The sequence below is a fragment of the Thermobia domestica genome, chromosome 4 (genome assembly GCF_964235325.1).
Source record: "Thermobia domestica chromosome 4, izTheDome1.hap1.1, whole genome shotgun sequence".
Classification (NCBI taxonomy): Eukaryota; Metazoa; Arthropoda; class Insecta; order Zygentoma; family Lepismatidae; genus Thermobia; species Thermobia domestica.
In genome coordinates, this window is record NC_137457.1 from 257,084,395 (window position 1) to 257,110,891 (window position 26,497).

The following is a 26,497-nucleotide window of genomic DNA, read 5'->3' on the forward strand; positions in this document are numbered from 1 at the left end:
ATGGTGTTTTGTTGTTCTCCGGAAACCGAATCCATTTCCACAAAAATAGTCTGTGTTTTCGAAAAGTTTTCACCGAAACTGGTTTCGGTGAAAACCGAACCGGTTTTGGAAAAACCGAAACAGGTTTCGGTGAAAAACCGAACCGGTTTTGGAGAAAACCGAAATGTCGGTTTTTCGGTTTTCATAGAAACCCGTTTCCGGTTTTTATAAAAACCGGTTTTGCCCATCCCTAGTACGTAATGCATAATATAAAGTACTACGTGTAAATTTAAAAAGTGAATATAATATTGTGATCAACGTTTGATATTTTCATCTCTCAAAATGCTATTTTCATGAAGAGAGAACGTTGAATAATTACAATAAGAGTAATAAAAACATTGTAGGTCTGTTTTCAGCTTTTATGTATCTTTGGTTTTATTAATAATTATAGTTGTGCTGTAGTAGGAATTTTATTTAATTATTTATTTTGAATAGTTTGTGTGTCGTAGAGAAATACGGTCTAATCTCCCTTCCTTAATGAGTACTCCCAAAATACTGACAGATTGTTTGTTCCGGCAAAAATACGTATATCATTACAGGACAAAACCCTCTCTTTTAGCGACACGGACAGTCTTCTTACCCCCGACGTTTTAGTACCCTTTCATAATGGACAAAAATTACTCTCAATTCATACTCAGAACACGAAGAATACGAAATTTGAAAATAAATATATGATGAAGTGCCGTTAATAGAAAACCCCTTGCACACAAATTATGTGTTCATTGTAAATCAGTGATCTTGGTGAACCACCACATGGAGCAGTTGTAAATTGAACTTGAAATTTCTCTGTCCACAATAAATTTTCAGTATTTAATAATAATGTTTCGTAGTTTTATTCTGTTACTTCTACAGGGTTCCTACTGGTCAGGGAAACTCAAGGGAAAACACTGGAAATAAAGAAAGTCAGGGAAAATTTATAAAATGTACTAATATTTTTTTCCTATTAATTGTACACAAATTTCAGCTTAGCCAACCATTAATGACCACAGTATGAACGTTGCTTAGATTTTTATATATGGCAAGTGGAATGTACATACATCCTCCATTCCAAAAGAAACCGAACTTTTGAAAACAAATAGTACCACTAGTGCCATCTGTTGTAATATTTTACCGGTAGATGGCGTAGTCCCTCATTGACAACTGGTATAAATGTCATGACATTTGGATGCACGGCAACAAAGTTATTACGTTTCAACTGTCAGTGTGTTGTGTACATCGGTCGGAAAATGAGTTTCAAACAACGAGCTGCAATTGAGTTTTGTGTTAAACTGGGTAAAACTTTTAGTGAAACGCACCAAATGCTACAAAATGCATATGGTGATGATTGTCTCTCCCGTACGCAAGTTTACGAGTGGTTCAGGCGATTCAAATCGGGTAGAGAGACGCTGGATGATGACGAAAGATCAGGCCGTCCCAGAACCGGATTATCGGAAGAAAACATCGAAAAAGTGCGTGAATTCATCAAACATAACAAAAAATCGTCGGTGAAAGTTATTGAAATGGAATTAGGCATTCCTCAAACAACCGCATACCGCATTTTGATCGAAGTTTTGGGCCTTAAGAAGGTTAATTCGCGGTTTGTACCTCACAAACTCACCGAAGACCAAAAAGTTGATCGAATTGCGCATTGCAAAGACATCGTTAAAAGTGCTCGGCAGGATCGAAACTTCTTGAAATCGATTGTAACTGGTGACGAGACGTGGTGTTTTTAATATGAGCCCGAAACAAAGCGGCAAAGTGCTGAATGGAGAGCGCCGGATGAAGGAACACCCAAAAAAAGTCGCTTGGTGAAGTCAAAAGTTAAGGTGATGCTGATTTGTTTTTACGATTCAGAAGGAATTATCCACAAAGAATTTGTTCAACCCGGCCAGACAGTCACTGGAGAGTTTTACTTGGGCGTCATGAAGCGTTTGCTGGCAAGAATTCGTCGTATTCGGCCCGAATATCGCGAAATCGGCAGTTGGACTCTTTTGGACGATAATGCACCATCACATCGTTCGCGACTTGTAACTGAATTTTTGGTCAAAAATCCCATTATTTGGTTGCATCATCCGCCCTATTCACCAGATCTCGCTCCGTGCGATTTCTATCTGTTCCCGAAACTGCATTTGGCGATGAAAGGAAAGTGGCACGCATCGATTGATGCCATTGAGAAGGCGACGACCGCCGTCCTAAAGACCATTCCAATAAAGGACATGGAGAAGTCGTTTGACAACTTGTTGGAGCGTGCAAATATGTGTATCGATGCAGAAGGGGAATACATTGATTAATAAAAATGATTTGTTCCAAAATGTACATTGCTTTTTTGTTTTTTTAAAACGTTCCGTTTCTTTTGGAATGGAGGGTGTATAAGCAATTGATTATTATTTGTCTCTGTGGAATAAATTTTCTCATATAATAAATATTCACAGTTATTTATTTCTTATTTATATGTCAACGTCATCTGATACCTGTCATGAAAGTCAGGAAATTTCCTGCCAAAGGTCAGGGAAATGGTTTTCCTCAGATCGGTAGGAACTCTGTTTTAGTACAGTCAGTAGCAAGTCACTCAGCGAATTTAGATTTTACAGGAGGATGATGGTACTTGAGAATAATTTTACCATACATGTAGTATATTCTGCCGCTTATATAAACCCCCTCATCCTCCTTAGTAACCCGAATACTCAATATAGTATTTTGATATTAGCCTATATTGACATTTATGACTGAAATATTTACTCTATTCCTCATGATAATCGTTATTCAGAGGTTTCACTGTGTAAGGGTACAGTATATAGTCATTATACAGAGTAATGTTGATATTACAGGGCTTATAGCGAGTCGCTTTTTTTCAAGTTGGTCACTAAAAGTTACTTTTTTTTTTTCAAATTTGTCACTAAAAGTTACTTTTTTGGGAGGTAAAGTGACTTTCGTGTGATTTATGTTTTGCATTGACAGTTTTCTAAGAAAAATATAAAAATAAATGAAAAAAGGCAGAAACCACTTGTTACTCATTGCGCTTCTGAAAGCTTCAGTACTTGCTACCACATGTGAAACAGTCAGCTTTATTCTTACTTCAGCTTTTATTCTTTGTAAAGTACAGTGGATAGTTGGTGGATGCTTAAGCTCTCAAGGTGGGGTTGACAACCCTTCTGTGTTTATTCTTTCTTCTATCATAATAGTCTTTTAGTTTTCTCTCGTAATAGTTAACTCTCCGCTCAACGTTGTGTGTGTGTGTGTTTGGGTGGTTCATTATGTTTGTCTTGTGTTATACTTCTTGTATGTTCTTCTTAAGAGTAGGTGATGAATTTGAACATTTCATGGCTTTGAAAACTCTCAATGCTAATTTAAATATAATGTCTGGAATGAAGAAATTCGGAAATAGGCCAGAACTGATTCCACTTACTCAGAAGCTTTTTACATCTGCCGAGTCTGCTTACCGTAACTACAAAGCATACTTAGAAAACCTAAGAAAGGAGAAAACTCAAAAAGAAGAAGTAAAGAAAAAAAGATGAAACAAAACAACAAAGAGAGAGGTAATACAGAAATTGACAAAGGAAAACAGGGGCATGATGAGATTTTGGTCACTTTTTTTGTCACTTTTTCGTGTGCTTTTGGTCAGTTTTCAACTATTTACAAGAGCCCAGACCACTATGAGCTCTGATATTATCTTGTATGATTATAAGGCTTTTTGATGTTGCACTTATTGTAGTTTTATTTGTCTTACGTAGTATTTCAAAGGACTGTTTTTCTTCATATCGCAGGTTCTCGCTAAAGTTCCCACAATTTCAATTGACAAAACTGATGGGTGTCAAATGTATTTGAGCGATCAGTCGTTGGATGTGGAGATTGTCAGCTCAAAGTCTTCCGAGATGAATGTAATGGTGCCGAAAGGCAGTGGTGATTACGTAAGTACTAGCAGATATAAATTATAATGATCTAATTAAGAGAAGAAGTCAGTATTTCCTCTGTACGTGTCAAACTCAATATAAAAGCACATGAGATAGTTGTTAGCACATCATTAAGTTTTTGGATAATAAGAGCGCAGCGCGGTATGATGTATTTTTTTTTTTTTTTTTTTTTAATTTCTTCCACTGACAAGAAAGATCAACGAGATTAGCGCTAATTACTGTAGTATCAGAACTGTTTTCTGTTTTACCCCAATGAAACCTGTCATGAGATACATGAAAATGTCTGTCTGACTTTTTCATGACATTTTAAAAGTATGATTTGCAGAAATCCAACCACGATCAATATATAGCATAGAAGCCTTCAAATAGTGGTGATAGAACCAAAATAATGAAACTGTGTTCTGTGTGAAACCCAATACACATGTATCTGAAGCGAAATTTACACAATTGTAGAACGGTTCACGTTATTCTGTTTACATCAAAACGATGACTGCTTTGTAGCCCACGTGTAATGTGTTCGTATTATATAAACTTTTTTTCTTGTATTTTCTGCTTTTTTAAAAATATTTTCTCTAGGTTTAGATGTTATATTCAGCGAGCACCAATATATGGTGACTTCATCTGGTTACCTGAATGGATAACATTTTGACTTTGTGCTTATGCTTTGAGAAATGTGCTTGCGCTTTGGAATCGAAGGTAATGCTGAAGCCTTTTTGCGAATATCTTCCCGTCATCAAAGCCATAAATTTTCCAAGACTGACGAAAAGCCATGTTTTTCGAAATATTTTCAGCTAGAGTTGGTTTCTTTGATGTTACTCACTTCACCGGCTTTGAATTGTTATGACTCAGTGGTCCTACAGCAGCACCTTATTGAAGTTATTTGCGCTGCTTCTTTTGAAAACTTCCTTCATGAACTTTTTCAATCCTTGAGTATCATGACCCTTTTTTAGTAGCAGAAAACACAAGATTAGAAGACTAGGGCATTGCTTGCCATATTTGCAAGTCATGGACATATTGTGTACCTTAAGACTTAACTTTTTTAAAATTTATTTTATTTTATTTATTTATTCATTTATTTATTTTTTAAATTGTAGCATGCAGTTCATTAAGACAGCTTTGACTGGTCCAATGTCTCAACTGGTTCCTCACCAAGCAATGTCAGTGTTTACTCTTGTGCCATCTTATTGAAACCTGATTGGTCAGCGTTGAACACAAGTTCTGGGCGTATCAGTCGTTAATCAGACTTTGCATCTCTGATTAGGTAGCTTCTTCTTCCTGAAGTTTATGCATCATCGAATCTCTACCTCGTTACGAATGTGATTACCTTTCTACCGGTAATGGTAAACTCTTTCTTAACTATTAGGTGCAGGGAATATTGTATCAAAGGAAGCAGCATGACTCTGAACATTACGTACTCCAAATTTGGACCTACCTGCGTCGGGAATATGGCGACCCCATCGTTCAGTTGGGGGCTCATCATCCGTACCGTAAAACTCCTGCTGCGGATGATGGCCTAAATCATAAATCTGTCGCAGGGAAAGGATGTTACTGTGCAATATAATGCCTCGGAGAAAGCCGGCGTGATTTACTTTTGTTACTTGGCAAAAATTTAAGGACTCCGATTTCGTTTCCATTTTTTTTATTATTTGACCTGGCAATGATTCTTGGATCTGATTTTGGTTGTCCTTGGACCTGAAAGAGAAAGCTAGGAATGCGATATGTTGGACCTCCAAAGAAGCCTGTCCTCTAACAGTAGCCGGTGGGACGGTGACCTCCTTAAAAGTATACCATCAGTCGAGGATAGAAGTAGCGCTGGCTCCTGACATATTAAGCCTGGACTCATCGCTCAAGTTGCCGCAAAGGATTATGGTAGGTAGAACGTGCCAGCCTCATTGGTCCGAGGAGATTATGGTTATTTTCACAACATAACACACCATCAAATCCCCTTAAAAACCAAAGATACAAACAGTAAATTCGAGAGAACGAACGAGGAAAAGATCGTGTAACATGCCCGACGATATTTGATTATTAAAGACCCAAAGAAAGAAACTGCTGGTAGTTTAAATAAACGTTCAGCTTTTATTCTAGTTACAACATTTGGAACGTATTGTCACTGGAATTTTTCCACCGGGACTGGGGCGTATTCGCACACTTAGAAATCGAACTCTTCTTATACAGACTGTCAGTGACAAACAAGTTGTTGCTAAAATGCACCACATTCAGCACAGTCCCAATACAAGTTAAGCACATCATCAAGTGAATATCAGCAGAGGCACAAAGACCTTAATGGGAATCTCCTTTGAAACTGTTGTCACAGGCTCAACGCTGTCAAAGTAGCGTCCTTTGTGTCCTTTCTTGATCTTGGGGAACAAAAATAAGTCGACCGGAGCGAGTCTGGGTTGTAGGGTGGCTGCGGCAGCCTTGCCACGGTATTCTTCACCAGGAACTCACGGACGCGCAGAAACGTGTGGCTGGGCGCATTGTCGTGATACAGCAATCAGCGACAGTGTCTTTTCCAAAGTCTTTCCACCACACCCACGTAAACGGCAACGGTCTGTCCTTGAGGAACAAACTCTTTGTGAATCTCACCCTTAGCATCGAGAAAGACAACCAACAGTGTCTTCAATTTGGATTTGCACATCCTCGCCTTATTCTGTTTCAGGAACGCCAGGGTGTGCCATTTTGGCAGTCTGGTGCTTCTCTCTGGGTCGTATTAAAATGTCCGCGTTTCATCACTGGTAACAACGTTGTTCAGATAATCCGATCTAATTTCCATACATTCCTTCACTTCACTCGCGATCAACACTCGATTGGCTTTTAGCTTGTCTGCGAAAGGTGCGCGCTAAGCTGGTCCCAAATTTTTGACAATGATACGATGCACAACGGTTTTCGGAATGTTCTGAGTGTAAACTGACAGCTGAACACTCATTCGACGGTTCAACATTCAACAACTCACGCACACGAGTCACATTTTCATCAGTTTGGCTTGTTGATGGCCATCCAGAGCGAGGTCATCGTCTACCCCCCCCCCCCCCCTTAAACGTCAGCCACCTCGTAACTTGCCACACGAAAGATCAGATTCCCAGTAAGCTTGTTTAAGCAGTTCATGAGTTTCTGCAGCATTTTAGTCGAGTTTTGTGCAGCACTTGATCCCCCAACATTGTTCGAAAGTATCCGCCATGACATGGTCTCAAACCAGGGGTGCACTAAATCAGGGATCCTGATGCCACCAATACTCAGAGCAGACTGACTTAGGGCCTGCTGCAAAGCTGAGGATCCCGTTCACCTAACTCAACACTCCCGAATGTGCTGCGACCTGTCAGGACGCGGCAAAAAATCTATTTCATGACTTGGGACACACCTTGTATATCACCAACTTCCACACCCAGTTGTTCTTGTGGGGGATTTCAAGTCTTTATTGTGAACGGTGTTGTTTCCCTCGTATCGAGCCTCAAGTTCGAGAATTTGCAACTTTTGTCAACATTTTACACCGTATCTTATTAAACGATGTAAGTCCTACATTTTACCACTGCCGCAGGAACATATTCCATCTAAATCTTTTCTGTCTGCAGCCACGACATGCAATTAATCTTCAGTGGTGTGTCCACCATGATTTATGTGGCAGTAACCAATTTCCAATCATTCTCACTGGGCTACCTGCTGTGCAATACTTATTTATCTCGTTACAATTTCTACCATGCAAACTAGAGACATTTTTCTGGCAGCTTTGACTTACCCCAGACCCTCAGCTTTCTGTTAATGAACAACTAGAGGCCTTTCACGCAATTGTGGTATCTGCTACTAATGCCTCGATTCCATTGTTAGGTGGGTTTCCTCGAAAACGTACCACTCCTTGGTGGTCTGATGAGATACGTCGAACTATTCTTGCACGACGCCGAGCAGTATGTCGCTTTAATCATGCTCCTACTACTACTGACAGTTTGATACAGTTTCGTCGCCTTTCTGCCAGAGCAATGGAAACGACGTATCTGGCGCAACTGTGTATCCAGTTTAACAGCACGTAAGTAAGTGTTGTTTGGTCCAAAGTTCCGTAGTCTTCAGAGTTGTTCCACTTCTGTCGACGTTTCTGGGCTTCTTGTGCAAGGTAAACTGATCACTGATCAGAAATGGATTACCAGTGAACTGAGACAGCATTTTGCTGCAGTTTTTAGTTCAGCTAATTATTTTCCTGACTTCCTGCAAGTTAAAGTGCGAGGAGAATGTAGACCCTTACAGTTTGTTACCAAATAATGAATATTACATCTTTTACTGCTGCTGAACTTACCATTGTTCTCACTAGCAATAAAACACTACGCCTGGATCAGACTTCATACATTATGCACGCTTCGCAATCTTCTTGCCACTGGCAAACATCTTTTTTAGACCTCTATAACCGTATCTGTATTAAAGGTTCCTTTCCCTTCTTTCCTGATGCATGGCTTATATTCTTACTATCCTGAAACCTGGAAAATCAGCACGTCCAGCTCCAATTATAGACCAATTGCCTTAACCAGTTGTTTATGCAGGTTATTGGAGAAAATGATCAATGCACACTTAGTATGGTATTTGCATACTAACTCCTTGCTTCTAATCTCCAACATGCTTTCCCAAACTTCAGTACTATTGGTCATTTTGTTCATTTTGAGAGTTCAATCCAGAATGCTTTTCGCCATCACCAACATCTGATCGCTATCTTGTTTGATCTTTTGAAGGTTTATGACACCATTTAGCATTATGGAATTTTACTTCAGCTACTTCTTTGGAAATACGAGGCGATGTGGGTTTCTTTCTACGCCAGTGCCTTGAAAATTGATACTTCCGAGTCCGATTAGGAATCCATATTCTCCGACTGCTTCTTGCAAGAGGTATTAAGTGTGACTCTCTGTGCTATAGCGGTTAATGATGCTGTGACACAAATACTCGTTCCCGCAATGTTGTATGTGGATTAGATGGCACTTTATTTCCGCTCTCGTAAACTTCGGTTTCTGCTACACAATTAAACGCACTCTGAACAAGCTTTCACGTTGATCAATGCCCGACTATTGGATGTATTTTCTCCATCGACAGGACTAACTGTGTGCATTTTTGTCACTTAACGCAACTGCACATATCACCCAGAACTTTATTCGGGCCATACACGCTTGTATTCGTTAACTGCATCCAATTTCTGGGCGTTCAGTTTGATCACTGGCTGTCTTGGGCAGTCCATCTACGAGACCTAAAACATCGCTGTCAACAGACATTCAATCTTCCGAAAATGTTGTGCCATATTCTTGTGGTGCTGATCGCATTGTCCTTCTACTACCGTATCATATCCTAATCCGTTCAAAGTTGGACTATGGATGCATTTTTTTATGGATCTACCAGACCTACCACGTTACGCCAACTGAACACTGTCCATTATCTTGGCATACGTTTGGCGACTGGTTCATTCCGTATGAGTCCTATTCCCACCTTCTATGTTAAAGCGCACGAACCATCTTTTATTTTGCTAATCTAAAATCAATGCCTCACCATCCTTCATCTTCTGCATTGGAAGCTGGAGATCGCTACCAACATTATCAAGAACGGCCCAAAGCTCTTTTCAAGATCTTTTGGAATTTGCTATGGAACTTTTGGATGACCATGCTGTCGCAGTTTCCCTTTTATGTCAGTTAGGTTTGTTTTATCTGCACCCCATCGAAGATACTTCATCCAGCTGTTTCTTTCCATTGGTCCCAAAACGAAGCCAAGCACCAGCCCTCACGAATTTTAACAAGAGTTTCACTCCCTCTTACAGCAGTTACAAGACCTTACTGTCTATTTAATGTTGGTTCCAAAGATGCTGATTCTGTCAGATGTGCCTTTTTTTCTCACAATTGCACTTACTTATGGTTTTAAATTACACGTCTTCTCTTCAGTATTTACTGCTGAACTAATTGCAATTTTACAAACTTTACGTTGTGTTTCTGTATGTCGTATAAGCAGAATCTTAATCTGTTGCGACTCTCAAACCTCTGTAAGTAGCTTCCTTAATGTATGAAGTAAACATCCTATCGTCCAGCAAATCCTCCTTACATATCATAGATTCTTAGCACAGAGATGCGAAGTACAACTCCTCTAGGCTCCGAGTCATATTGATATAGCTTGTAATGAAGAGACAGACCATGCAGCAAAAGTTACTGCCCATGAAGGAAGAGCTTCATCTTCCCATGTACAGCACTGATCTGCGATCGCTGTTTACTGCTCATTTGCATCAGCGCTGGCAGCTCGAAATGGATCAGACTGTCAACAATAAATTACATGTACTCAAACCTGCACTTGGTGTCTGCACTACCAGCTCAAGATCTTGACAGATTCTAACTCATCAGACTCTAACTCGACTTCACATTGGACATTCACATTTAACACATGCATTTCTATTTCGTGGCGAAGACACACCATTGTGTGTGGTGTGTGGAGCTAGAAAAGTATTGAATTCTGCTTGTAAATTACCCTCATGATGCTTAGCTTCGAATTGACTTTGCTCTCCTAGCAGACTTACCAACACTGCTCGGAGATGACTAGCGAACAATCTCTCAAGTTTTTATGTTTCTTCGTCACCTCCGTGTCTTATCCGCTTGAGATTGCCCTGACTAATTTCTTGCTTTCTCCGATGTGTTTATCCTCTGTTTATTGTCACTAAAGGCAGTTTTCGTTTCCAATTCAATTGACAATCCCGATAAGTATTTGACTTCTCTTATCTTTCATACTAACTTGGACCGTTCTTACCCTTTCCACGTAGCCCGGTGAAACATTAATATTTTTCTGTGTTACTACTTTTATCCTAGTGCTTTTTATTACTGTGTTTGCATGTTTTCTGTGTTATATTCTCCTTTCATGACAGACTTATTACTGAACTTTGAGAGTGCAAAAGGACCTTTGCAGATAACGCACCCACTCCAGTCTCTTATCGTTAACCTTTGAATCTCTTCGTCGTGATTATAAATTCCCTTTTCATGTAATTTCCATTAATCTTTTCCTTTCGTTTCTCTTTGTAATGAACAACGTTTTGCTGTTCACGCCAGCATTTTATATGTACTTTTACGACCTTTCGATCTCTTTTTCCAAAACAACGCGCGTGTAAGTAGCGATGTCATTTAAATCATTTAACAACTGGTTCTGCGACTAATATAGTAAGTTGATTTTATTACTAATATTACTACTTATATTATTATTTGAATCATTGATACTAATACAACTACAACACATTGTTACCAGTTTCGTAACATCTCGTTTCCCTCCTGAAGTCATGTTATTTCCCGATTAGATGCAAAATTTACCGTCAACTAAAATATATATTTCTTCTAGTCATTGAAACACAGCAGAAACACCTGTATGAGTGTCGTCTGTCGTCTTCATATTGCTTCAGGCGTACATACAGTTAATTAGGTATAGCCTCAGCATGTGAGTCGTAATTAAGATTACTGGATACAGAGCTCTTCCAAAATGATGGAAGACTGTCTGTACCTAACTCGCTGGTCATCCTAACACACAAATCCATAAATTATCGCCATTTCTGATGTGTTCAGCAACTTTTATAATCAGAATGTTCTACGGACAACTCTACTCTTGTTACCTTCCAAAGCTATTTCTTTAAAAGGTTTTGAGCATATACTAGTGTATCAGCATTCTTATAAGTTTCAAATAATATTAATTAAAATTCCCTTAATTTTGTATTGGAATTAATAGAAATAAATACATTTTTTTTAAATAATTGAAGACTAATCAGAATATTTTATGATGATATAAACTATTAGAAAAAAAATGAAATGAAATTTTTGAGTTTTACGTCCCACGATTATACCGGCTAGGTTAAAGGGGACGGTGATGATGAGAAATAAATGAAATGGTGGAACTAGAGTTCATATAATCTTTGCCTTATTAAATCTTGTAATGTATTATTTGCATAATCTATATCTGTTCGAGATTCTCAACCCTAGTGTGTAAATCAGAATTCACTTGAATTCTAGTTTTTCTGCCTTTTTGGACTAATGTTCATTCTAAGGACCACAAGATAGACCACGAAAACTACAGTTTGAGAAACTCTGTTTTAATAATTGCTTTCTCGGCGTCTAATGACGGCATCGCTTTAATTTGATTAAATGTGATGTAGTCATTGACTTTCTTGCCAGTAAACGAAAACATGTTCTTAAAATTCAAGCGCGCCATGTTGCAGGAAACTTCAACCAATTGGAGAGCTTCTGTCGTTCAGGTTTCCTACTGTCACAGTTCACTTCAGCTTCGCGATTGAAGTCTTTTAACCAGGACAGCCAGTAAAGTAGGAAGTTGGGAGATAACCACTGAAATTGCAAGTGACGTTTGACTGATGTATCGCACGTATGAATACTGTGTTGCAAAGTACGGAAAAATCACTAAAAGATAAAACATAAATAAAAGTCAAATAAAATAAACTCGTGGAACACATTTAGAGACCCAAACAACACATTACACATGGGTTACAAAGCTGTCATGATTTCGCTGTGAACTGACAGTGAGTATAACGAGTGATACTACAATTCTGTAAATTCTGTTTCAGAATATACATGGGTTGGATTTCATAGAAAATATAGTACTTGATTTTACGATCACTTTCTGGAGGCTTTCGCACTCTATTGATTGCGGTTGATTTTTTTACAAATCGGGCTTACAATCTGAAGAATCATCAGAAAGAAAGAAAAAAGTGAAAGATAGAAATGTTGATATTTTTCGTGAACGTTTTGCGTGAAAGTATACAACGGTACATTGTATATTTGTATTATAAATCTTTATTACTTTGTAATTTTGGACCATAAGATATTCTAAATATGTACTAGGCTGGCTGATTTTACTATCAGAAGAAGAGAAAGAAAAAGAAATAGTATATAGATATAATGTTAATATATAAAGAAAAAAGATAATCAAATGTTTTAAAATAATAAGATGGTGGATAAGAGGTTGTCAGGACAACAAGATATAAATAAATGGAATTATGGCACATGAGTTTGTGTTTTAGTGGCTCAATTAATTTAATAAAAGCAAACCGTTCTAAGTAAAACGGAAAACAGTTCGATGAGACCATCGCAATTAGCATTATGAAAAATATGCTAAGTCATGCTACCCATTGTCACTTCCATGCTCGCCTTACGTGCAAGCGCAAGTTTAAATTTAATTCTGTGATTAACTAGAGTTAATTCCAAGTAGATCGAGCTCTTCTTCATAGCAGTATACATGAAATTTTTAAGTAGGACTTTGTTTCAAAGCAGCAGATGTGCAAACAGAAGCAGTGCCCATTTCAGTGATTATCATACCTCTACCATTTATAATAGAAATGAATTTCTACAACGCTCAGACAGATTTACGGTTCATTACATGCTCTGCGTGAACTAGCCAGCAGAAAACATTCACAGATACATCAAACAGCCGATATAGATAACAATGGATTAGGTAACAGATTCAAAATACATCTTCTGGGATAGTGCGATAATCGACAATATGTGATAATCGAACACGTATCCTAATTCCATCTTTCGTAATACATTGGACGCTTCAGTCAGTACATAATTCGTGATTCTCATTAAGTCATTTCGATTAATTTTTCGTCGACATTCATACATTTAATCGTATAATTAGTCATCAACAATAAAAGAAAATTCATTATAATTCGCAGTAATAAAAGATCGGCATTATTTACTTGTGACTAAATACAATCTATGCATATAAAAGCCGACAGGTCGATAGACTAAACTCCACAGAATTCAAAAGTAATCATAGCTGCTAGATTGATGTACATTTAGGCTTTCTTAATGGATACTCAATTTCCACCTTGGACGAATGAAGATCACATACTTTACGAACAGACAAGCTTATCGAAGGATGCAGATAGGAGCGCTAAATAAATTTCGCTTTCTGTGTGGTCCAAACTCTCACACAAATTACAAAAGGTGTCAAGAAAGTATGGTTTTAATGTAGTATTCAAATCACTGATGCAATTAGAAAACATTTTTTAACTATAATAGTCGTGTAAACATTCTTAGTACTTCAGAACTGGAATATAATTGTAATAAAACATATATATATATAGGCATGATCAAAACAAATGTGGCGACAAGATTAAAGGAAAATATTAGAGACTGAAAAGATGAAGATTTTGATGTTTCTGGTTTATCAAAACGTTTTCGAGACACACTGTTAAAATGGTAAAAATACTTTATAAAAAATACTCTTCACCTCTGGTGCTTGAAGTCCCGGGTTCGATTCCAGCCCCCGCCAAGTGAACTTTGTGGTGGACAAACACCATATGCGTGGGTTTCCTCGGTTCTCCCGTTTCCTCCCACTTTCTTCATTCCATCATTTCATTCATTACTCATCATCACCGTCTTCTTTAGCCTAACCGATATAACCGTGGGACGTAAAACTCAAAGATTTCATTTTTCTATAAAAAAAAAAAAATACTCATCCCAGATAGAAAATACGTGTCTACGTGTGAATCATATTTTATTAAAACAAAGATGCCAGAATTAAATCTTAAGTAAGGTTCTTCAGATCCTTCTTGAATAAGAGTGGAATCACGTTATTAATCTAGAAAGTATCACCAAATATTCTTAAGAATCTTGATAAAAATGAGTTAATTTCTCTTCAGTAACTTTTGTAACAGTTATACGTTAATTTTCACTTCAGAACTGGTTGCGGTGATTGATTTATGGTGATATACATCGAGGAATTATGGTACTTAACATTTTTCTCACATAATGGCCTGTAAATAAAAATATTCATTTAGTGGGTAAATAGTAAGAAGAATTTTTGTAGCTCAAGTTTAAAGTCAGAAGTGTGTTTTGCCTTAAACATAAAAAGGAAGACAGTGTAGCAAGTATGTGAATGGAATCTTGATATTTTCTTCAGTGGTCTATCCCTCAGAAAATACTTCCAGTGTAAAAGAAGAGAAATATTAGGGTGATAAATCAAACAAAACAACGCAAGTGTGTTAAAATTTTCTACTGTCTGTATAATGTATGACTGCGCAAACAAAATGAAAGCGTTAACATACATGTTCTCCGTTTTAATCAGTAATAACGAGATTAGAAATTGAATTGATGTAAAATACTTGCTAAACTTATACGTGGAGCGATCAGTAAGATTTCGCCCTCACAGAGTGTATGGAACTAGTAGTTTGAAAGTGGCACATGATATCTGTCCTTTTCCACATAGTCATCGTGCAAAGTAACCCACTTCTTCAAACGATCTTACAAATTCTGTTTGTAGAAAGTGTCACATTGGCTGGAAAAATAGTGCTTGACATTGGAAATTACCTTAAAAGGGGGGGGGGGGGAGTATTCCTTTCAGCAACTGCTTCAATTTGGAATCAAGATGTCTGATGGCGCGAAGTCAGGTTAATATCCCTAATCACGCACACCATTAAAATTGCTTTCGCAGCTAAAATTAGTTGTTTGAAGGCTATATTATATACAAAGTGTCTCAAAAGTCCCCTGACATAGGGTAACTCTGTTACTATCAGAATTACAACAAAATATAAGAGGGAAAACCGTCTCCAAATATGATGTTTCCTATCTAAACTGAAGGAATTTTTTAAATCGGATGAGCCATTTGGGCTGTACATTCTTTATGCACCCAATGTTAAATGAAAGTGCAACGTTGCCATTTCAGGGTGTCCACTCACCGGGAAATAGCCGGGAATTTCATGAACCGGGAAAAAGCCATTCATTTCTCCAAAGAACCGGGAAACGCGACGATAATAGCCGAAGAAGGCCGAAAGTTAAAAACGCAAGGCGTAGCTCAATTGTTTTCTACCGATAAGTCACTTCATTTCGCCACCAGTAAAATGAATGAGAACTGAACCTAATTCTACCGTTAAGATAACCGAACCTAACCATAGTAGTCATAGTCATAGTAATCGCGTAACTGAACCTAAGCCTAGCGTAGTACGATTACGTACACCTAAGAAGCATGTAAACATTAGATCTAATCTTCCTCAAAGTGGATTTCGTAGAAATTCCATAGATGGTACAAATTCTCAAAGTAAGAAACAAAGAACTGTAGAAATAAGTAGCATACAAGACTGCATTCCGATTTGTGACTTTCAAAGCAACTTGAATGAATTTGTTTGTCATGTAACTTAAGTAAAAGTTACGGCGTCCGAGCAAACCGTATTCAGTTGATTTTTGCTTTATTTCGCTTGAATTATCATTATGATTTTGTTTGTTATTCGTACCTTATTTGAATTCTATAAAGATAATGCAATGAATCAACAGATGGAACAATTCGTACATTTGTGTTCTTGATAAGAAGTTAATTATTGTGTTATGTTTTAAATATTGTCAATATTTTCATTTTCATTTATATTTTGTTGAACATATCCTATATTTGATCCTCTTTCGTTCAAAGAACAACCATATGAATATCATACATACATCTTTTTCAAAACCTTCTTCATTATGCCCAAGTAAATAATTATTAACTTGTAACAAGCATTTAAGGGACCCGAAAAGGACTTAAAATTAAATAATTTGTGAATCAAATTTTGAATGTGCCTTATCATCGTTGAAATGTATAAAGAAATGAAGTCAATGATAAAATTTAAAATATATTTGATAATAATATTGTTATAAAAATAAATAAATAAATAAATATATATATGAGGTGCATTCGAAAACTCGAGTGATTAATATATGTATTACTTGACGGTCCATGATCTTTTTTTTTTTTTTTTTTTTTTTATTTGTAAACAATAAAAGAAAGTCCTGTAATTCGGGCGACATGATGTAACGATATCTTGTATTTTTAATGTAATTTTAAATATCTTTTCTTTCCGGGCAATGTTTGTTTTTAAAATATGCACTAACTAGTTAGAAGAAGAAGAAGAAAATACGAAAAAGAAATAGAATCAAAATTGATTTTAATATGTTAATTTGATGAGCTTTTGTCTGTAAGTTGTCATCACAACGTTTTATAAATAAACGATGTAATAGTTCAAGAACCATCATATAAAGTATGTATGCATAATCACAGAGGTGTATTTTATTTCAATAATTGTGTGCCACAATAAATCACGGAAAGATAAATACAATATAAATTATTTTTAAGTGATTTTAGTGATATAATATAGATAAAAAATATGACTGAGGACCTCTATATAACAAGTTATGCTGTTATAACTTGCCACAAACACCTTCAAGAAAGAAAGACGTAGAACGTATGTTGCAAAAGTTGATTCTACAAACAACGTTATCGCAGTTAGGTAGAAGGGCAAGAATGTTGTGACGGTTCTCTCAGCTGAATTTGACGTTCATCCTGTGCAATGTGCCGAACGTTATTCTTCTTCAGAGAAGAGGAAAGTAACAATCCCCCAGCCAAATGTCACCAAAATCTACGGTAAATTTATGGGCGGGGTAGATAGAATGGACCAAAATATAGAAGCTTACCGTGTTGGTATCAGAGGCAAAAAGTGGTACATACCAATTGCGTTGTGGATGTTCGATGTTGTGATGAATAATTCTTGTTTTTTGGCAAGAACAAAAGGCTTAACCAGTGAAAGTTTAGCATTTCGAAAAGACGTAGTGCGGGCTCTACTGCAAAAGTATGGAACTGCTCCAAGTATACCTACACCAAGTATACCACGAAATTCGAGACGTCATATATCGCCAGTAGCACGTCGTCACGCTGCAGAACATATGATTATTTTGAAGCAACTGATGCGTCGTTATAATATTTGCAGTACTAAAACAACAAAAGAGTATAGAAAATGTAGTGTAGCACTCCACGAGAAATGTTTTTCTGCTTTTCGTACATGGTTATGTTGAAAAAGCCTAATCAAAACTTGACGAACCATTATTTTTGTGCAATATATATATATATATATATATATATATATATATATATATATATATATAGGGTGGCCCAAAAGTCCCCTGACATAGGGTAACTTTGTTATTATCAGTTACAACAAAATATAAGAGGCAAAACCGTCTCCAAATGTGATGTTTTCAATGTAAAGTGGAGATTTTTCTTAAATCGGAGGAGCCGTTTGGACTGTGTACTCTTTATGCTCCCAATGTTGAACGAAAATGCAACGTTACCATTTACCGGGAGATGGATAATGTATGATGAATGTGGGCATGTTTGAAATGGTTGCTGGCCATCGACACGTTAGCGTAAAAGACAGTAACTTCATTGACTTACTATTGTGGGTCCAGGTAAGTGGCCACGTTGCATTTTCATTTAACTTCGGGCGCATAAAGAGTACAGCCCGATCGTCCGATTTAAAAACAATCCTTCAATTAAATTGAAAACATCATCTTTGGAGACAGTTTTCCCTCTTATATTTTGTTGTAACTTCAATAATAAGAGTTACCCTACGTGAGGGGACTTTTGAGACACCCTGTATATAGCACTTTGTAATTTCAGAGAATTTTATTATATCCTTTGTTGATAGATGTTCTAAAATTCGAAACTGTGTACAACTAAAGTAACAAACTGTATGCCCAAAATATGAACAAAATAGCGAACAAAAATAGTTCTGGCCATAGGCATATATGGGTTAAAAATTCTTTCACTTTAGATTGAAGACATCATATTTTGAGACGGTTTTTCCTCTTACATTTTGTTGTAACTCGAATAATAATAGAATTACCCTATGTCAGGGGGCTTTTGAGACACCCTGTGTATTGTGTTGCTTATTGTTTACATTTGTCCATTGAAACCCATGGCAATTGCATGACCCATAAGGTATTGTAAAACTAAACGTGACTAGACCTCAAACAATGATTCCTTAATCCATATATCAAAACGTAAAACTTGGGTCAAACACAGCTTCACGTGGGAGCTGTAGATATAGGAATTTTTTGTTAGTGAAAATAGCAGCTTCAAATACCAATTAGTTGCTTTGCTGTAAGATTTGAACCCGCTAATTGTCTCTTTCTTTTTCTTTCATCAGGTTGAAATGCCGATTCCAGAGCAGTACAAGACGACAGTTGGACCTCAAGGTCTCGTAACAATAGTTGTGGAGAATAAATCTTAAAGATAGTAAAAAGGAAACCAACACTGTGCTAAAGGAGAAGAAATATATGTATATTGCAGTTGTCTTTGAGTTTCATTTTACGTAAAAATTGGTGCCCTGTTGGTGTGATGTGCAGTCAACCCGCAGAAGAGTGAGAAAGAGAGAAAGATCTTTTTCTTCGCTTGGATATATGTGGCTTCTGATGAAAATGGTTTCAGGTAGTGGGTTGTCAAATATTGCATCAGGGTGCATTTTATCCTGAAAGATAGAGTTGATTCTCCCCCACTTTTTGTGTTTTGTTTTGTTTAAAAAAAATGCTTTTCAAATTGTCCTCGCCACTTTGTTTGTTTGACATTTTTATTTTTTTTTATTTTTGGTTTAATATTTTCAATATACACAGTTAAAAACGACTCACGACTAATACGTGCACACCTGGTTGATAAACATAATATACAGGGTGTTCATTTATTATGTAGTCAATATCCACTGGTAAAATCCTCACACCTAAACAAAAAAAAAAAAGTCAATATGAACATGAGGCGAAAAACGCGTTGTTTCAAAGTTACGAAATGTCGAAATTGAAAAAACTTATAACTTTGATCCTACCTCGCTCGAAAACTGATATATATCACAGGTGGTTAAAGAAATATTAGTGGAACTAGTGCACTATCTATCTAAATAACCATGTTTTAGAATTGCGACGTATTGGCGCAATGGATTTTATAGAGAGAGCTGCGGTATATGTTCCGCTCTTCCAGCTCTTTCTTTAAAATCATGTGCCTCGTACAACTCAACTCTGAAACATCGGTATTTAGATAGACAATGTACTAGTTCCTTTAATATTTCTTTAATCACCTTCGATATCTCTTACAGTCTTCGAACTAGGCAGCCTCAAAGTTACAATTTTCTCGATTTCGGCATCTCATAACTTTGAAACAACGCGTTTTTCGCTTTATGTTCAGACTTTTTTTTTGTTTTGTTGTTTAGGTGTGAGAATTTCACCAGTGGATTTTGGCTACATAATAAATGAACACCCTATATATGTGCATACTGAGTTCATAAACACAAAAAGCAGGTATTTGTTTTGCGCATGACTTTTGAAGTAGTGTAGTAAAATAATAAAAGAATCCATTTGTACGTTAACTTGAATACTAATTGAATTACAATTATTGTATCTTGGTATTAAATATGTTCATTTTCGGGCATGGAGAAGACACATTTTCAGATTATAAACAAAACGAAATTACCGCGAACATTTTATAGTGTCTCTGATCTCTTTATTATTTCTTTTTAAACTCTGGGGTCCTTTCAGTCCAATTTCTATCACACATATTTGCAGATATCCTCAAGCTTGCGTCTTATATTGTACCTTGAACTACACTACTGTCATCTACGAAGCTTTCATTGCTAATGCTTATAATTCTTCCAATGTACAGCTATGTTTAAGAAACTCTGATTATTCGCATATCTTCAATATCTCATATTCTCGCAAAAGCACGTAGAAAATTTTACTTCTTTGACTTAAAATAAAGACCTCAGTTGACAAAAAAAAAAAAAAAAAAAAAGTTTCATTTAATTCCATCTATAAACCATACATCATGTTTTTCAGAAAAAGGTGGGCTAGTAGTTTTTTTTCTTTTGAAGAGAGAACAAGTGTAAACCTATTTCTTTCCGAAATCATTTTGAAAGCCAAGTTTTAATACTATGTATTTAAGTTATAACAAAGATATCATAGAGACAAACAGGATTCACGTATTTTCCATGACTAATTTTATGTATGACTGACAAAACAGATCTCTCCAAAAGAAGGTGACAGGAAACTAAACCCTACTCTTAGAAACTGGAGAAGTTATTTTGATACTTCAGCATTATTAAGGGATAACAGTTCAAAATTACTTAATTATCGTAAAAATAAAGAGAAAAAGTGGTTATTTCTTCTTTCAAACAAAAAGTCCTTCTACACTTCTGGAACATAGTGGCCATTTTTTGTTTACGTAACCTTAGAGGCTACGTGAAAAATGTGTGTTCTTCATGCTTGAAAATGGCACTTCTAGCGTTGTAATATTGCAACAGTTATTTTATGTATTTGGTGCAAGTATAAAATGCTGTATTATTTTTCCTGTTTATTTCTGTAATATATTATAAAAATTATTATATGATTGTGCAACCACAGTACAGGTAATTTGCAACCATGTTGCAGTAAACGCTGTAACGTTTCTTATTATTTGTATTGTACGAGATTACCAACAAATAACATATCTAAATATGGCTATGCATTACTACGCTTCAACATAATTCAATAATTATAGTACCATTTTCCATCTATAGGTTATATATATACATATATCTGGAAAATGCAATGATACTAAAATATTTGACATGTTTCAGTTACCTACAGTGAAGGTAGTGCATCTTTTCTAATATAATTCATTGAAACATGGCTGTGTATGTTATAGATAAGTCTGAATAAAGCTGATAAATAGCTTGACTGTTGTGAACTACATGCTACACTTGTTTACAAATTCAGTTATTTATACAGTGTATATACAATGTGTTCTGCGACATATTATACAAACTTTGCAGATAAGATCATCACGTCATAAGGCAAAGTTTATGTCCTTTTCTCTTAGCAGCAGCTATGAGGCGATTTGGTTCCGAACAGAAAGCAACTAAAAGCAGGTTAGTCTTTCCGACACTATTAACCAATTGAAAAAAAAAAACCCGTATTAAAAAAAAATCCGTATTCTGCATAGACTCTTCCAGCAAACAAATACTAGAAATCTCATAAGTTTGGGTCGTTCATTAGTTTCGGTTTATCGTTCATTAGAAACTATTGAAACATGTTTTTTGTTAGCACTGACACTTAAGAAACAGAGCTATTCCAGATCTTAAATTTCGTGATATGTATTGTACCCGAAATTCTTCGTTTAGGATCGTTGCCGGAGTCCCTGATGTTGAGAAGTGAACCTATGTATCTCAATCTACTTTAATGAGTACAGTTCAGATATGGCGATTACCTTTACCTACGTAACCTGAATTTCCTTGGGATATCAGTAGAATCTTCTGAGTGGCCATTCCCCAATCGACTCGATCATGGAATGAGTGTCTTCCGGAATTAGTTTGGTCTTTGAAAATATTTGTTCTTTTGATGGGTGACGTAGTTGATGATGATTAATGACTGAATACAGAGGGCAATTACTATATCGTGAATTTGACTAAATTCATTTTCAGGTAAATTATTCGAAATTCAATCGTCGTCCTTTAAGGTAAAGTTTCCGTCGTTTCGTGACATTTTTAGTTGAGATGCTGAAACAAATGTTCAGTATAATTAATCACCAGTTTAAAAATGGGAATAAAAAAGGAAATCTTAAAAATGGAAGCTTATCTCTTCCACACAGACATACACATAAATCTTACTTCTAGATATGAATACATAAGAAAGAAACGAAAGTCGTACATGTTGTGGAGATCATACAAAAGTTTAATGAAATAAATGAATGCAATGCTGTGTGGAGAAGTTGGAGATTCAGTGCATACTAGTATTCAGTCATGGCCAGGAGAGTCTAATTGCAAGGTGCGTGCTGGAGTAGGTCTTCAATAAGTATGATTTGTTTTGTATTTTGGCATTTTTTTAAAACTGTGGTATCAATTAGGAAATATATAAAGATAAAAAAATACATGTTCCTTGATGAGAAATAATAAAATACGGAAAGACAATGATTTATCAACATCCTGATGTATATTTGCTTGTATCTTGAAAAGTAATGTATGTAACGATGTCGTAAAGGACATTACCAGAAGAATAGAGGACACCTTAAATTAATGGGAGAGGTGATCAAATGAGTATGAAAAAATTATGTGATGGGATTTTTAATATTACTGTCTTCAGTATATCAATTCAAATAGTCACAAAGTAGTCTTTATGTTCTGTGGGAGCATCTTACACTGGATACCTTATGTAAAGCTCCCACGTTCCTTACTATCTTGATACTTGATTAAGCGTCCGTAACTTCATTTATTAGTTTTCGAAGTAGATATTGCTAAGACAGAGTTTTATTAACTGTAGCTCTGTATTACTGTGCAGTCATGATAGAAGTTGTGTTTCATTATGACGTGAACTCTGTTTGCAAAGTCTCGTTGAATACCTTGTATAACTGCTGATATATATATATATATTAGATGAAATGTTCATTGTTCTAGGTGTATAATAATAGAATACATATTATGTACTTATTTATGCTTCAGCGTTTTTAGTTATGTTATAACAGTTCTCTTTTGTAAAGTTAATATCTCTGTGTTGACAACGATATAATTTATTTATGTAAGGGACGAACTGACAATAGTTGAACTTAGGGATTATTTAAAAAAAAAAAAAAATACTTCTGAATTAAAGCATATAAGTAGCAGTATGAAGGATAAGAAATTGATACCTGTCAAACAGGGTTATTAATTGATGATCTATTTAGTAAATAGAAAAGGGGGATCTATTTCGTGTAAATGTCTATCATATGACCAAAATATGATTGCGTAGTTTATTTCTTTCGCACAGATAAAAAGAAATTAAGAACAATATTACTTATGTTGTTGAGCTTTGTAAGTTTGAATATAAATATATATATATATATATATATACATAGTGTTTATGTGCCTTTACTTTAACAATAGCACTAACTTATTCTATTCTAATGTAGCAGTCTGATGTATGTAGTGCGATATTTTTAGACTCAGTATTATCTTACTAATGCCAGTCTAATGGGAACATATGCTTGTTATGATTTATTATTATTTTAAGTGCTATGCGGATCCAGAAATTTTCAAAATCCAAGTTGCAGTTGAACTAATTTAGCTAACCTTATACCTTACGAAATAACATTTAAGTTAACACCATATAGATAGTTCATTGGTAAATTTGAAATGTAAGAATATTGTAAAGTTAGATTTTTACATCAAATAAGCTACAATGTTTTTTGTAATGTGTCTTTTGATAAAATTGTAAATATGCATACATGTAATATGTATGTTCTGGTGCGTGAGAAGCAGATACTATACTAAGTCAGATCGTAGCGGAGATAGCACACAGATGTTCCATAGTAGGGTGATGTACAACAGTAGAGATTTGAACACGTGCCGTATTATTAACTAAGACAAATTCCGTTAACTTTAAACTGTTTCTAACGTTTCAATGAGTGCTTCTCTTATCTTCAGTTTATCCACACTTATTGATCCAGGATTATGTAATAGAAATTCTTAATTAATAACACGAAACAAGTATTATATATTTTTGAAGTATAAAGTTAAAATTAAAAGTTATGATTAGCTATGAACTTCGTGAAGGGCTTTAAAAACAACCTGTTCATAAATTCGTGTAAAAAAAAATGGTTAAATCGGATAATTTATACTTTGGTATTGGTCATCAAGACATAAAGTCATGTGGTATACATTTGTCTAGGCTCGGTTAGTATGTAATTAACAATTATCGATATCAAAAATTATAGAAATTAAAATTATCATTATTTAATTTAAATTAGAGAATCATTTCCTGTAGACTTCGTTTTTACTTACCATCAGTGCGTACATTTTTTTAAAGAGAAAACGGAAGCATATCGATGTTGAAAACAAGGTTTTTGTAAAAATCAAATGATTTTGTTATCTCTATTCAAACCCTGTATATCTTAAGACTACAAGCAGAATTTCTACTTAAAGCTTACTATTACGTAAAATTTTCTATTTACATTGATAAATTCAAAAACATGAACAATAGACGAGTAATGAAATGATTTACCACGCTATAACTGAAAATGTTAACTTGAATTGAGTTCAGTTTTATGTAATAAATTCAGCTCATTAAACCATTTTTCCTACATAAAATAGTCTTGTTAATGTTTACTCCCATGTTCTCGAAGTTAATATAATGTGTCAACACTTGTAGCTAAATGTTTTAAGTTGTTACTTGTAGTACAGTAGATTGTATTTGATAGCTTTTATCTAGTGCTAAACTGTGTGTTTTGGTTAGTGAAGCTCCAGTGCTGAAAAGGAGCGGTACACTCCAAATTGACAAATATGCAGGGTGTCTCAAAAGTCCCCTGACATAGGGTAACTCTGTTATTATCAGTTATGTAAGAGGAAAGAAAGCACCTCCAAATATGATGTTTTCAATCTTAAGTGAAGGATTTTTTTTTTTTTTTTTTTTTTTTTTTTTTTTTTTTAAATCGGACGAGCCTATTGGGCTGTGTACACTGTTTATGCATTCTACATTAAGTGAAAATGAAACGTTGCCATTTAACTGGATCCACAACATAAGTGAATGAAGTTACTGTTTGAAATGGAGGCTGGTCATCCACATGTTAGAGTAAAAGGCAGTTACTAAACCGAACACCACTTTCTTCAGTTACAGTTTGAAATAGGAGGGCTTAAGAAAAATGATACTGTGTAACTACTTGGTAGAAACTGCGAGAAGTAAGGCCTGATAAGAAGGTACTGCTAAAGCCTTGTGTTTTTGCTGGTGATCTTGTTACATTTTACTTCTAGATGCAGTAATTCTATGACCAGTCTTCCGTATTGTGGTGTGTACTCTGTTACGTAAACCTAGAATACGCCTGAAGGGGAAAGGTTGTCTTTGAGTGAGAGTATATTTATTACAGAACGTTTGCTAGTATATGTGACATCAAAAGAGAACCGTTCTGTCTTGAATGAAAGACAATTGTATACTAGTTGTATTTTTCTGCTCCAAAATTAGCTTATATTATACAGGGTGTTTCAAAACAACTCCGACAACATTTGGGAGGTGATTCCTGACACCAAGATAAGACAAAAAGTATAGACCAACCTGGGTGCACAAATGCTTCCTTTGGCTTCCAGTTATAGGCTGCTGAAAACGTGAAAAAATTAACTTTAAAGGTCCATAGCTCCAAAACTATGGGGCCTACCGTAGTCGTGTCAAGACTTTAGTAAGGAACTAATATGTGCTCTATCCAAAAATACGTGCTTCAGAATCCTGCAGTATTTCCGCAACAATTTTTATAGAGGTAGTTAGTGACTACTTCAGATTATATGCCCGTAACTAAACTGCCTGTTGCGTGAGTACTTTTGGATTCTGAAACATGTATTTTTGGATAGAGCACATGCTAGTTCCTAAGTAAAGTCTTGACCCGACTACGGTAGGTTCCATAGTTTTGAAGCTATGGACCTTTAAAGTTGACATTTTCGTGTTTTCGGCAGCCTATAACTCCGAAAGGAAGCATTTGTGCACCCAGTTTGGTTTATATTTTTCGTCTTATTTTGGTGTCAGAAATCACTTCCCAAACGTTGTCGGTGTTGTTTTGAAACACTATATATATATATATATGTTTTTCTTTTTGGAAACAACTTGAAAACTGTTTGGGAGGTGATTTCTAACACCAAGATGAGTGAAAAAGTATAGGAACCTGGGTGCAGAAATATTTTTTTCGGCTCTATAGCCAGTCGAAAATTTTACAGAAAAATGCAAAACCAGTGTTACTCGAGAAGAATGTCAGAACAAGGTCGTATAAAAAGGTGGCATTTATTACTTTTAATCGTA

The 26,497-nt window shown here is 35.7% G+C and overlaps 1 protein-coding gene across 3 annotated transcripts in view; it reads left to right on the plus strand.

The window, feature by feature from the left end:
• capt (adenylyl cyclase-associated protein 1) overlaps positions 1-24,807 on the plus strand; it is a 161,694-nt gene extending 136,887 nt beyond the window's left edge. For all 3 annotated transcript variants that reach the window (XM_081755792.1, XM_081755794.1, XM_081755793.1), the window contains 2 exons: positions 3,783-3,926; positions 18,877-24,807. In XM_081755792.1, the coding sequence (XP_081611918.1) occupies positions 3,783-3,926; positions 18,877-18,960 (228 nt within the window). In that variant the 3' untranslated portion in view covers positions 18,961-24,807. The remainder of the gene's footprint in view (positions 1-3,782; positions 3,927-18,876) is intronic.
• The last annotated feature ends 1,690 nt before the right edge of the window (positions 24,808-26,497 follow it).